General features: G+C 41.8%; 1 protein-coding gene across 1 annotated transcript; it reads right to left on the bottom strand.

The window, feature by feature from the left end:
- Positions 1 to 1,888: 1,888 nt before the first annotated feature.
- Positions 1,889 to 14,100, bottom strand: betaTub60D (beta-Tubulin at 60D). Its single transcript, XM_018105420.3, has 4 exons — positions 13,748 to 14,100; positions 4,272 to 4,380; positions 3,951 to 4,195; positions 1,889 to 3,798 (listed from the first exon to the last, which is right to left on the bottom strand). Exons 1-4 carry the CDS (start codon positions 13,802 to 13,804, stop codon positions 2,845 to 2,847), a joined length of 1,365 nt encoding a protein of 454 aa, XP_017960909.1. The 5' UTR covers positions 13,805 to 14,100; the 3' UTR covers positions 1,889 to 2,844.
- Positions 14,101 to 14,625: the final 525 nt, after the last annotated feature.

Genomic DNA, 14,625 nt, shown 5'->3' with positions numbered 1-14,625 from the left:
CAATGGGTTCAGGGTCTAGAAAAATTCAAATACAATACTTAATGTATGAATTGAGTCTAAAACTGCTCGTAGCCTCCATCTCCGGTTGTGCTGCCTGCACTACATATTCGCGCCTTAATCCAAATCCGAATTCATTGCATTAGTTTAGTCCCTTAACTTGTATAATAGTTATATATAATATATGTATGGAAATACAGAATACAACCCAAATCAAGTCGTATTGGATTGTAAGAGATTGTACCACTGTGCCAGGTCTGTCTCCGTTTTGGCACGTATTTGTTGGCTCGGCAGTCGTTCGTTGTCGTCGTCGTTGTTGTTGTTGTTAATGTTGTTATTGTTGTTGTTGTAGTTGTTGTCGTTATTGTCGTCTTGAAAACTGGGTCAATCGCTGCTGGCGCTGTTGTCTACGTATTTATTTCGTTTTGTGTGTTTCCTTGCATCTCGATGTCTGGTTCGACTGGATTTGGATGGACAACTGGTTAGAGGCTCGTACGTCGGTAGGGATTGGGGAGAGGGGGCTGTCGAATAGTGTAAATTGCAAACTTTTATTGCCTTTGGGTTTGCCTATTTCTTTGTGCGACTCGGCTGACAGGTCAGCTCGGCTGGGCTTAGCTCGTCCAGAGAAATACCAGAAAGAAGAAAACTTCGATTGTCAGAGAGTTTCTCAGCTTATACTTCCGTTGCCATTGTCGTTGGCTTTCGGCGACCCAAGCTAGCTTTCAGTATGAGTTTCGTTTAATTGTAAGTGACATAACGGTTAAACGCACTTTGGCCGGTCTGGTCACATTGGCAGGCCGCGCTTTAAAGTCTAGACGTAAGAACGTGTTGCTCTGCACAATATGCCGGCCGGCTCGTTCGGCCCAACCGGTTTCTCTGTTCTTCTGGCTATGTTGTGGTTCTTCCTCTTTTATTTCCGCGTATGTTTGCTTGTGTTCTGTTCTTTCATGATGTGGGGCTCTCTTTAATATCACGAGACCGCGGCTTCACTTGTATGGCGAGATGGCGGTTAGGGAGGAGCTTGGTCGGTAGGGTCCATGTTCTGCGGAATTTGAGATTTAGTTAATGGAAAAGTTTATACGACTGTGAAATCGCCTTGCGTGGCAAGTTCTTAAGACTTGTCAAAGGCAAGTCATAATAAGAAAAATAAACAGTTCTATCGAAAATAAGGCACGGGCCTAACAAAAATTATCACAAATGGAATCTTTTTTAAAACTATATAATCGAAGTATTTCTAAATATGCATATCCAGTTTGAATTGATTTATCCGCTTATAATATGTGTGTATGTAATAAACTAATAATTTAAAATTAGTTTATTCATAAAAATATAAAAAATATTTTAAATTGCTAAACATATATTTTATTTTTTGAATCAGTATAAACTTTTTGAGCTGGTCACCCTAAAGCTTTTGTTGTTTAAAGCTTTTAGCGTGATGCAAAGCTTTAAATTGCCAACTAAAACGCCATCTATTGGGATAATATTCGGCTATTCATTGTAGAAATTAATTTCCAATGATATGGCATCGCTACGAGTACCGTGGTTGCAAACATGACTAAGACGATTCAGATCTTTCAGTCTCCGAAGAATTTAAGATGTTCCTATAATCACTAACCATACACATAGACTGGACTCTAGAGCAAAATAATATACTTTAGTAGCATTTCATACATCGAGTTGAATTAATGAAATCCACGATTATTATTTTATCTAGTTAATATTTGAATATTTGTGCTATATATGAAAAAAAAAAATCTTTTTTTTTTTTTTTTGGTAAAAATATGTATTATTTTATTTAAACAGGCTTTCTACTACCTAGTTGGCAGCTTAACGAGTTGGACATAAAAAAAAAAAAAAAAAAAAAAAAAAAAAAAAAAATCAGAATGAAGAATTTTGTTTTTTGCAAATTGCATTTTTATTGAAAAGTTTTTGCAGCATACTTTAGTAATAATGTTTGAGTTAATTACGTGGATAATTTAAAGACTACGAGAGAGTTACAGCACAGGAATACAAGAGAAAAACTTATGAGCTTATCAATAGTAAAAATGTTAATCAGATATTCAAATTGTGTTCGATTTTCATTTTTTTGTTTTTTTGTTATTTTTGTTTAAGTATGATCGATCTTTGGGTGTTTCAAGTACTCGTAATATTTCCATTGAGTCCAAAACTTTTGCCTGTTCATCAGTCTTCGGTGCGATTCGAATTAGTTCCTTCATTAATGATACAATCGCACGACCTCCCTTCAAAATTTTAAAATTTTATATTTGAAATAAAATACGATACTAAACGTTGTAATTGTATATAAATAATTAAGCATGTATAAGTGTTGTTGAGTCCTTAATTAGAGTAAAGAGTGGGCTGAAAGCAGATGAAGAGTGAATGAGCTGTTAAAGAGTAGAAGAAGAGAAGAAAATGGCTGCGAGAAATGCGATAGACGTGCCTCCGTGTAAAGTGTAGCGTAGAATGAACAATAGAATGAATGAACCGAAAGAGTGAGGGAGACAGATATAGTCGAGGAAATTTAATGATACAGGTGAATTATGAATGGAGAATAGTAAGTGAATGAGTGAGTGAATTCTTGGGTGTGAAACGAGTGCATTTCCGGTTTATTGTGCTTCGATTGCTGTCAAACTACGCTTGACATTTCCTGTATAAATATGTGTGTATGTATTCGCGTGTGCAGGTGTGTGTAGGTGTGTGTCTCGATGTATGTGTGTATTGTTGTCGCGTCCTCAGAGTATGTGGCAGTGCTTAGCGCGCAGCTGCTGGCGCACGGAGCGCAGCAGCGTGGGCTGGCCACTAAACAGAAGACGCTCACGCACGCACCTCATTCCTCTGGCCACACCATTAAATACAATCGCCCTCGACCTCCTCCTGGTTAACATCGGGGTCGAACTCGTCGTCGGCAGTAGCCTCCTGGTACTGCTGGTACTCGGAGACCAGGTCGTTCATGTTGCTCTCCGCCTCGGTGAACTCCATCTCGTCCATACCCTCGCCGGTGTACCAGTGGAGAAAGGCCTTGCGGCGGAACATGGCGGAGAACTGCTCGGAGATGCGCTTGAACAGCTCCTGGATGGCGGTGGTGTTGCCAATGAAGGTCGAGGACATCTTCAGTCCCTTGGGCGGGATGTCGCAGACGGCGGTCTTCACGTTGTTCGGGATCCACTCGACGAAGTACGAGCTGTTTTTGTTCTGCACCGCGAGCATCTGCTCATCCACCTCCTTCATGGACATGCGTCCGCGGAAGACGGCGGCCACGGTCAGGTAGCGTCCGTGGCGAGGGTCGCAGGCGGCCATCATGTTTTTGGCGTCGAACATCTGCTGGGTAAGCTCTGGCACGGTCAGGGCGCGGTACTGCTGCGACCCGCGCGAGGTCAGCGGGGCGAAGCCGGGCATGAAGAAGTGCAGGCGCGGGAATGGAACCATGTTCACGGCCAGCTTGCGCAAATCGGCGTTCAGCTGGCCGGGGAAGCGCAGGCATGTGGTGACGCCGGACATGGTCAGCGACACGAGGTGGTTGAGGTCGCCGTAGCTCGGGTTCGAGACCTTCAGCGTGCGGAAGCAAATGTCGTAGAGCGCCTCATTGTCGATGCAGTACGTCTCGTCTGTGTTCTCCACCAGCTGGTGGATGGACAAGGTGGCGTTGTATGGCTCCACCACCGTGTCGGACACCTTTGGCGATGGCACCACCGAGTAGGTGTTCATTATGCGATCCGGGTACTCCTCGCGAATCTTCGATATGAGCAGGGTTCCCATGCCGGAGCCAGTGCCGCCGCCCAGCGAATGCGTCAGTTGGAAACCCTAGAGAGCAAATGTGCGTCAGTGAATAACAACTAAATCTATGGAAATCGATAGTGACTGATAGGGATCGATAACAATTATCGATACGTTACTAGACTCTCAGTACTGTCAGCGGGTAGGGGAGTACTCTGAATACTCGTAAAGTCGCATACCTGAAGGCAGTCGCAATTCTCGCACTCTTTGCGGACCACATCCAGAACATTGTCAACTAGCTCGGCGCCCTCTGTGTAGTGTCCCTTGGCCCAGTTGTTGCCGGCGCCCGATTGGCCAAACACGAAGTTGTCCGGACGGAAGAGCTGGCCGTAGGGGCCGGAACGCACCGACTCCATGGTGCCCGGCTCCAGATCCAGAAGAATGGCGCGCGGCACATACTTGCCGCCTGACGAGCGACTCACAGCTGAGGGAATGCGAATGGGCGTGAGTCAGCAGTCAGAGGTATACGAATTGGCAAGACCAAGATTAAGAAAACTTACCAGATGCTTCATTGTAGTAGACGCTGACACGCTCCAGCTGCAGGTCGCTGTCGCCCACATAGATGCCGTTGCTGTCGATGCCGTGCTCCTCCGAAATGATCTCCCAGAACTGAAAACGAATGGAAAGATATTATGTTTAATGACGTTTACCATGTTCTTATTGGCTCTAAGACTAAGGTGGCAGATCATGACTCCTAGACATGATCGCAAATCTTAAATTCGAGCTGTCATTGAAAATAATCATCGAGTGGCTCCCAGATACACGCGACGTCTGTGACACCTCTCGGTTTTATTGAAATGATTCTGACGAAATGATCGTGTTCAGAACAATTTAATGGCTTTGGCCTGTGCCATCATAGGATATAAGAAAGGGATATAAGACCCTCTGCAGCTATTTTTATGTGCGCCGTGAGGAGCTCAGCTTTGGTGTCGAGGGGAGAGCCTCAAATTCGTAGATGGTACACTTCTATGTATACATAAATAGACCGGAATGGCTACTGTATATGTTATGATTAGTCGTAAAGGAAAAGTGGAAGGTTGGAGAGTCAATTGAATTCAAGGAAATTATTGGAGTTTCCCAGCGAATGATTTGAGTTAGACATTTGACTTATCTTTACTATTCAAATTCGTAGTTTTTAAGTCCCAAAGTGTATATTAATCTCGATAATCCATGTATTATAACTTGTAGATAAACGTTTTGGGATCTTCAGTCAATGGATATTAGCTTCTGCTCGTATGACTTTCCGCTCGATAAAGAAACTATAGAAAATTCTCAGTATACATACATTTATCATTGACTGCAGTCATCTGTCAACCTCCTGGCTTTTTGGTCTGTGACGATTGTCAGAGAAGGAGAGAAAGAGAGAGAGAGAGAGAGAGAGAGAGAGAGAGAGAGAGAGAGAGCGAAAGGCGTGTGTGTGTGTGTGTATGTATGTAAGCCCATCCAGCCATGTCAGAGTTCACGTACACACACAAGTATACAAATTATTAGAAAGTGTCTTTTTTCGGTTAGTTTTCCCTGTATTGCGACAGTGTGACAACGAAGTAGGCGCAACCGCGGCGCCATAAAGTTTTTTATTTATTTGTTTTCGGCTTAATAAAGAAAGAAAAGAGCGATGGGTGAGCCTCGAAAGTGAGACACATCGTGCACTTCTCGGGCCGAGAATTTATGTTTGGTTCAGCCGTCAGAGCTAGCCGTCGGATCTCTGCAACATGCCCTGATTTAGTGCTAAATTTAAAGAGGAACAACACACGGCCGACGCATGCAGTCAGAAATAGTTTTCCGACTTGGCTTTTTGTCTGCAAATACACAAGCATCCATAGCAGCATCACATACTTTTTAGTTGCATATACATACATATGTACATATATACATATATGTATGTATGATTGCAGCGTGTCGCGGCATGGGACACTTCCAATTCTGAATGCCCGCCGCAAGACAAGCGCTCCTGGGGTACAATGTGCATCCAATGTGCAACCTTATGCAGTGAAAGTGTTAAAAATAGCTCTGATTGAGGCGTTGCGCGTTGCCTGTGGGCACTGTGTCTGTATATGTAACACGGATACAGACAGATACAGATATAGATATAGATATAGATATAGATATAGATATAGATATAGATATAGATATAGATATAGATATAGATATAGATATAGATATAGATATAGATATAGATATAGATATAGATATAGATATAGATATAGATATAGATATAGATATAGATATAGATATAGATATAGATATAGATATAGATATAGATATAGATATAGATATAGATATAGATATAGATATAGATATAGATATAGATATAGATATAGATATAGATATAGATATAGATATAGATATAGATATAGATATAGATATAGATATAGATATAGATATAGATATAGATATAGATATAGATATAGATATAGATATAGATATAGATATAGATATAGATATAGATATAGATACGATTTCGCTCTCGCTATCGCTCATACTACGCTATCGCTGTCTGTCTAGATATGCGCTTGCTGCTAGCTTAGATATAGATATAGATATAGTTACAGATATAGATACAAATGTGTCAATTGCGGCTGCTGAGTCACAGCTGAACTGCAGGCCAACGACCCAGGCGACGACTCGCAGTTACTAAATTAACCCAGCAGACGCCAATCGTAGACATCGACAACATCATTAGAAGGCAACCGCTCGCTCGCTTGCTCGCTGGCATGCCAAGCAAATCGAATAGATACTTGCACACATACGAACACGTTTATTGCGGAAACGCGCTGCAAATGCTCTCCAGCGTTTAACATCGAGCTAGTCTGAGATTTTGGCTATTTTGACCAAAGATGGGTCGCATTATCATTCGCTGATTGCTGGCCTGGGCCGGGCTCTGCCAAAGAAATTCGAGCGTTCAAGCGCAACACATAAATCGTCAATGCAATGGGTTTTCAATAACAAAGTTGTGATTCCAACGTGAATCTAATTGGACGCCAATCGGGGTTCACCAAAAGGAAAATAAACAAATCTACAGTGCGGAAACAATAAAAATGTTATCGCTTGAAGTGGCAGCTGCTACCCATTCCCAGCTCGCAGCTCTCTGGTCCCTGCTCCCGTGCCAGTTTTCTTTTCCGAGCTCTGCTGAGATTGTCTGCCTGGTTTCCCATTGGCACTTGAGCTTGACGTGTTTACGGTCTGCTCCGATCTAGGCATTTTCAGCCAATGACGTCCGCGCTTGCGCCTGGTCCTGCTCCTGCTCCAAGCTCTGGCGCTGGCTCTGCCTATGACTCTACCTCAGGCTCTGCCTCTGCCTCTGTCTCTGCCACTGCCTTTGCGTTTGCCTCTCTACTTTGTTTACTTGAAAGGCAGATCAATTGCATGTACAATCATCGCGAGATCATCAAATTTAATTGGAGTGTGTCCGTTGCAATTATGAGGCTTGCAGCGGCAGCGGCTGCAACAAAAAAGCGCAGTTTATATGCCGGACTTGTGGCTCCAAACAAACAACGAAATCATGCAACTCGCTTGAGGCAGCAACAAAAATAAATTAGCGCACAAAACTGTTGAAGTGAAAAGCCACTTTTCATGTCTTCCACTCTTTCCCTCTCTCTCTCCCTCTCTCTCTCTACCTCTCTCTCTCCCGCTCTGGCCGATCGCTTTTCTTTCAACTGACTTTTCTACACATTTTGTCTTTTTTTTTTTTTTTTTTTTTACTTTTTGATGCTGCCGTTGATAGTTGCGGGAAATTGCTTTTTTCGGTTAACAGTAGTGATTGCTTGGGGAAATGGGCTGGCAGTCCGCTGTCTGCGGTCCGCGGTCCGCAGTCAGGTCCAGCTGCGTAAATTGCTTTTGGCTGCGTCATACTCCTGGGCTGCCTCCGATTTCATACAACAAATTTTTGAGAACGTGCACTGAGTTACTGAAATAGCTTTGCAGACCGGTCTTATCAGCGGCACGATCGTGGCCCGAAAGGTGCGGAGAAACAATTATGAAGCGCACAAAAGAAAATGTGGAAATTCTTAGGTATTAAGTGTGATACATTATCGCTCAAACGAGCTGCTGCGAAATAAGATTCGTGAGCCTTTACGACTAAGTTCCAGGCCTTATCTAATAACCTCATACAATACTCAGTTAACAGCTAAAAACAACTTTATTTGACTTCTTATTTCCAGCATCTTGCTACATAAATGTTGCTTGTGAATATTTATTTATATATTTATATCTGATATATTTCTTTTCATATGCCTTATGAGCACCTTTCCATATTTGTGAAACCAATTTCTTTTCCTCAACTACGAACAAAATATGTTTTGAAAATTTGCGATAATTCCATTGAATTTATTTACACACACACTCTTGTCATATATCCAAAATTCTAGATCTACATTCCTGGATATTAATTATAAGAGAACTAGCTGATGCAGTTATAGCCGAAAGCGTTGTAAGCAACCGAAGTATACTTTATCCCGATTAGCTAATTTTTAAATTCAAGGGAATGCAGTGCGGGCATTTCTTGTACAATGTACTAATGACCACTTTGGAATTAGCGTAATCTTCAACATCAGGCTCATACTGAAAAGCTAGACAAAGAAATTAATGTGATGTAAATGCTCGAGGTACTTGTTGACGTTGTCGGTCAAATTCTCTACGTATCTGCGCGTTTGTCTTCGATCTAATTGCCTTAGCTGGTTTCGCTTATCTCGTGCCTCTTGCAATTATGATGCACGTAACTTCGTCATGCTCATACGGTCATCTGCATTGCTTTGTTGCCCTTCTTCATCAGATCTTTGTGCTATGCTATACTATGAACCTCTAAATTTAGTGTTCGACGGCTCAAATTAGCCTTTTGAATTTTCTTGGCACTAATGTCTTTTAATCAAACAAAGAAATGAAGTTAAACAAGTAAGAAAGCTCTAATCGGGACTACTCGACTGCGATATACCCTGAACCCTTCGAGCAACTGATATTTCAGCATGATAATAATGATAATTTTTTGCTTCTTCCTGCTTACACAAGAAATACACACCCTCACAGCCACACATACGCACGCACGCTAAACATAGATGGGCTGCCTTGTGGGCTTACTATGGGAATAATAACTTTTGTACTCTTCATACTAATAAAACACGAATAATTTTTAATAACGTGCACGTATTCATTAAATGTGAATAACTGTTTAACATGAGAGCATAACCGAACTACTGTCACTGTTATCAACCCTACTGGGTAAATTCTCAATGCTAATGAAGAGGTCATCAATAGCAATCAATGCTTCATTGTAAATTGTGTTACTGAATGATATCGTAAGATCATTATGTCAAAAATAAAAACAAAATTTATGATGCCTTACCCTTTAAACTTAGGGCCATGCGAAGTAGAGGTTAGACGATTTTCAGATCTACCCTACCCTACCCTACACACAACAAACACAACGACACGATAATTTTATATACATACATATGTATAAGGTATATGTACAAATACTAAAAGAAGTGTAATCTGAAGAAAGCATGGAAGGCCAAATATCTGTCATAAGCTGATTAGAATGAATCTCAAGTTAATTATAGTGAAACGTGATTAATGAAAAATTCCACAGAATTTCAATTGAATGAATGAACTTATGGTAGGAAATATGTTCATGACAAAAAATAATTTGTTTTAGGCTCTATTATCCGTCTAGATTGTACAGTTAGTTTCTTGCTGATTTCTGTAGTTTGTGCTCTCTTCTTTGTCTCCGTGCTGCTGCTCTGCTGTTTCTGCTAGCAGAATATCCAGAGAGTATTAGGAGAATCGTAATGTATTGCACTGCTTCATTGTTTCCTGCTATCTCCTTCTGGCACTTGCCCATTGCCCATTGCTCCCCACTCTCGCACTCCCCGCTCTGCACATGCGATCAGCTGCCGACGCCCTCATTAAGTGTTGCATGTCTGTAGCTGAAGCTACGGCTTTGGCTGGCAGTCTTTCGGTCTGTGGCACTTGAAATCACTCGAGCATGAACTTTGGAGTCGCAGCCAGTCTGAAGTCTGACGACTGGAGACTGAAGTCTTAAGTCCGTCTGCGGATCGCCTGCGGGTTTTCTTCGGCCATGGCTTTTCTGGCAGCCCTTGAAAATATGCGAAAATGCATTTTCACATGTAGCCAGCCATTGGGGCATCTAAGAACATTCTGACAGACGCCTCGCCCCATTGCTGCCCAGCTACCCAACAGCCGACTACCGCTCGCCAGCTGTTTTGCTTATTTTTCAAGTCAGACGCGATAATAAATCTTTCACAAGAAACACAAAAAACAAAAACTGAGGAGGTCTTCAGTTTGTTGACTCTGCCAGGGCACATACACGTATGTACATACGCACGCACATACATATGTATATACACGTACATATGTACATATGTATGCATAAAAATGAAATTTATGAAATTATAATTTGTGCATATTATATGTATATAGGCGCTTGCTGATAATTTAAAATGCATTTATCGTCTGCTTGCGGAAACTCGGAGCTCGCCGCAACGCTTATGGGCCCCTATCCTGTAACAGTAGACGCCCACCAAAATGTGTGCACTCATCAGGCCAATCCTTGGGCATGCCCTCCCCCTCCACACAGGCAGTTAACATATTGATTCTGAGTCATTTCCTTTGTGCACTTGTGCGGTTTGCCTGATGCCCGTTTGCCGATTGCGATTCGAAACTCAAATTTAAACAGAAATGTGGGTAGGGTTAGATGTACATAGCTGCCGCACCGCCTGCTGTTCAGTGAGTGGTGTTGTTGTTGTTGTTGGTTGTTTGTTGTTTGCTGCTTGTTGCCACATTCGAAGTGTCCACTCAGCTGTTTTGCTTATATGAATATACACATATAGTATGAGTGTGTGTGTATATGTATATACATATATGCTGGAAGTACTCGAATCTCTTGGGTAATGCGAAACCAACGGTTCGCTCAAATTTCCAAGTCGGCTACGACGCGTCGTCTGTTTTAGATAAGCAGTCTACGTTTCTCATTCATGGGTAAGCGCGCACACACAGACACACACACATACACAGAAGCCCACATACATATGTGTATTTGTATATGTATAGAGGTCCATAAAAAGCATTACTATGCCGAATTTCTGAGAACTAAAAACTGTTTAGCGTTAAATTAAGCGACACTGAAGCCCCTGCCCTGGCCCCCACCTCTAACCCAGTTGGAGCCATTTCCCACAAAGCGCAAAAAACCTCAATTGAGTCATTTGGAGAATAAGATATAAAATAATCAAACTAGTGCGACAGAAAATAACGTTTGCTTATCTTTGTGCTTGGATTTACTTTAATTTAACTGTGTTTATATGTAGTTTAATCATCGCTTGATTGGCTTCTATCCGCTCGCGTGCGACGCCGAGTGACACACTTTTCTCTCCCTGTCTCTCTTTCTCTCTTCTGGTGCTGCTTGCAAATTGCGCCAGAGCATTGACATTGATTTTGCCCCCGCTGCACATACACTGGAATTTGAAAAACCGGTTGCAAATTGCCAAAAAAAAAAAAGAAAAAAAAAAACAAAAAACACCAGCAACTACAACTGCAGTAGCAAGAACAGTGCGTTGTGGCACGTTCGTGGCTTGGGTCGCAGGATCGGTTGGCTATATTGATGAACTGACCGAGGTTGCCCATTGCACAAAGTAATTGACGGCGGGGCGGCTGATTTCTCTGCGTCCCTTTAATTGCCAGCATTGCAATTGATTAACTACTGATTAACTAGTTAGCTGCCGCACAAAGCGCTGGCTAACAAGCCGGTGCAGCTCAATTGTTCCTAGCCGCATGGTATCAGTGATCTGTGATCTGATCGACATGAATGCTGGGCTGGCCATATGTCTGGCCCCGCCTTGTTAAATACCATTAAGCACACTTGACTTGCATTCATATGGACAGCTGTTGGCTATTAGAAACTTTTCAGCGATTTTCCGCCGATTTCAGTAACTGGAACTTCGCATTGGTCTTTTCAGGTATATCTCGAATGTTGCTTCAGCAGTGAGCCGATGTTCGCAAAGAAAGCTTTTTAGAAAGTTTATTAAGTACGTAGAGTCTCATTAATTTTGAAATATGTTATGTGTATATGTTTCCCTTTGACACCGTACTACACTACACTACACAATATGGACTTCATAATTTTGTCTGAGTGATGGATTTTTACTCGAAATAAATATGAGAAATTAGCTCATTAGAATTTGTATTTCATGTACATATATATACTATAAATATTAAATGAAACTGTGAATTTCCCCATAGTTAGCTGTTGCCTCGATCTCCGATGTATCTTTCAAAATAATTAATAGCACATGTGTATGTGTATAAAGGAAATAATTTCCCGAACTCTCTATTTATTTACTTTTTTCAATTAATAATAAGACCTTTTCATAAAACGAATTTTTTCAGTTTCCGTGAATTAAAATGTCTTCCTTTCTGTGGCACCTGAATGGCATATTTGTGTGCACCTCGTGCGGTTGCTGCCGCTGCTAGTGGAAAGCCCAACAAAGCGAAAAGATGCAACCGCAACGATAGTGCAAGGGGATTTAGGCATCTGTAAAATGCATCGAAAGAAGAGCGACGAGTGGAAGGTGGGGCAGAAGAGGCGGGGGAGCGGCGGAAAAAGCGCTTTATAGAAACAATTGCAGTAATGCCCCATATTAGAGCGGCATAATTCCGGCTCATTTATTAAAGGGGCTGACTCCAGCTCTCTCTACTACTATAATCACAATGGAGCTGAGCTTGCAACAAAGGGCATATCGAGTGCCCGACAAACCCAAACAAATTTAATTTTCTTCGCTACGTCGCATCGCGTCGCTCATTTATTTTTTATTTGATTTAGGATTTTTATACCCTGAACCCATTGAAAATGGGAAATCAGGGTATAATGGTTTTGTTAAAATGTATGTAACAGGCAGAAGGAGGCGTGGCAGACCCCACAAAGTATATATATTCTTGATCAGGGCGACGAGCTGAGTCGATTTAGCCCTGTCCGTCTGTCTGTCCGTCCGTCCGTCCGTCCGTCCGTCCGTCCGTCCGTCCGTCCGTCCGTCTGTCCGTATGTTTGAACGCGTCGATTTCAGAAGATATAAGAGCTAGAGACTTCAACTTTTTTTTAAAATGTCCGTATATATCACGCGGATATCGAGTTTATCACTAAAAAACGATAACTCATTCCGATACTTTTTTATCGATAAAAAACCTTATCGAAGATCAGTTTAAAAATTATATCTCCTACATCTTTCAAGCTAGAGTCTCCAAATTTAAAATGTATATTAAGACGCATGTCATACAATTTCGGTTTTTGTTAAAATTTACCCCCCACCTCTAAATCCACCCCTTCACCCTCATCTTTGTAAAAGTCGTATATCAAATACTAGAGACTTGTGATTCGGTATACACATACATTTTAACATTATGATTACGTTCTGAAAGTTTCATTACGATCGTACGTCTAGAAATTAAATTATTCAACAAATAAGTTCTCCTAATATTGCCAACACTGCAGCGCAACCCAAGCGAAATCGCCTGTATATGTGAGTGTGTGTGTGTGCGTGTATTTGTTTGCATGAGTGCGTGTGTGGGTGCTAATTATTATTGAAATATCAGTTGCTTGTAGGGTTCAGGGGATCTCGTAGTCGAGCAGTCTCGACTAGAGCTTTCTTACTTGTTCTTCTTATTTTTGTTGTAATTTTTTATTCTTTTCTTTATATTTATTCGCTGGCTGCGTTTTTTGCCTTAATTTTTTCTTTTGCTTTAATTGCGCTGAATCCGCTGTAAAAGGCGACTTCGACGTCAACGCTTCGACTCTGAGCTGCGATCAATTTGGAAACTCATTGAAAAACGTTTTCGGGCAATGTGCATAAATTAGCTGCGCCACAAAAATACAAAAAAAGGCCTAAGTCAGAAAAAATTAAAAAAAAAAAAAAAAAAAAAACAATCGAAAAAATGGCAACAAATTAAAACGACAAAATACAGTGAGACTTACCTTAGCGCCAATCTGGTTGCCGCACTGTCCAGCCTGCAGATGCACAATTTCCCTCATTTTGATTTTTGGGGCTTTGATTTAACTATTCAACGAATGCTGAAAGCGTGGGACGCAGCTCTTCAGCAACTGAATGGGGCCTGTACCTCAATAACTGAACCTGAATATGGATTTGTCGATCTTTCTTACGTGCGTGTGTACGTGCCTTTCTTGTGTCTGTATTTGTTCGTGTTTGGTGGTGTGCACTGATTACTCTCACTGTGTGAGCTCTGAAAGGGGGGCCGGAGCAGAACGCGCTACTTAACCGCACAACGCACAAAACTCAACTGATCGCAGTGCGACTGCCTCGGAGGCAGGTCCCCAGCTGAAGTCCACTGCCCAACCCAACGGACGTCGCTGCGACGTCGAAAGCGACGTCGACAGCGGCGTCGTGCTGCTTCGGCTGACTGGTGGAAGTTGCGACTAGAACGAGACGGCTGATCACATGCTTGCACACACACACACACATACACACACTTATATATTGCATACTCGTGCCATGTTCTTTGGTTAGAAACAGCGGCGAAGCTAAGTTTAGGTTTTCAGTTGAAAAAAGGAAAGCACTCATCGTAGTTGAAATTCAATAAATATGTATATTTGTATATCAATTGGAGAAACTAACCTTAAAAATATAATTATTTCTCCAGATGAATTGAATAAAACTACTAATAAGAGTACTAATAAAGAGTAGGCTGAATCTATTTATACGTACAAAGAAAAACGCGAGGAGAGAGATAAAGTCAGTCGAGTCATTCATATGAGCTCTGAGGAAAAGCGCTCGCAGACAGACTTGGATTTACATTCTGAAAAACTGTCTGTTAAACTTCTCAAATGATAGATGT

This window comes from Drosophila navojoa, chromosome 5 (genome assembly GCF_054131105.1).
Source record: "Drosophila navojoa isolate 15081-1374.11 chromosome 5, UAZ_NAV_1.0, whole genome shotgun sequence".
In the NCBI taxonomy this organism is placed as follows: domain Eukaryota; kingdom Metazoa; phylum Arthropoda; class Insecta; order Diptera; family Drosophilidae; genus Drosophila; species Drosophila navojoa.
This window is presented reverse-complemented; position numbering and strand designations above follow the sequence as displayed.

Excerpts from the sequence above, each read along its gene's own strand:
- betaTub60D (XM_018105420.3), bottom strand. The coding sequence starts at position 13,804 with ATGAGGGAAATTGTGCATCTGCAGGCTGGACAGTGCGGCAACCAGATT. Across the intron at positions 4,196-4,271 it reads CTACTACAATGAAGCATCTG|CTGTGAGTCGCTCGTCAGGC; the intron begins GTAAGTTTTCTT and ends GCATTCCCTCAG. Across the intron at positions 3,799-3,950 it reads AGAATTGCGACTGCCTTCAG|GGTTTCCAACTGACGCATTC; the intron begins GTATGCGACTTT and ends TTTGCTCTCTAG.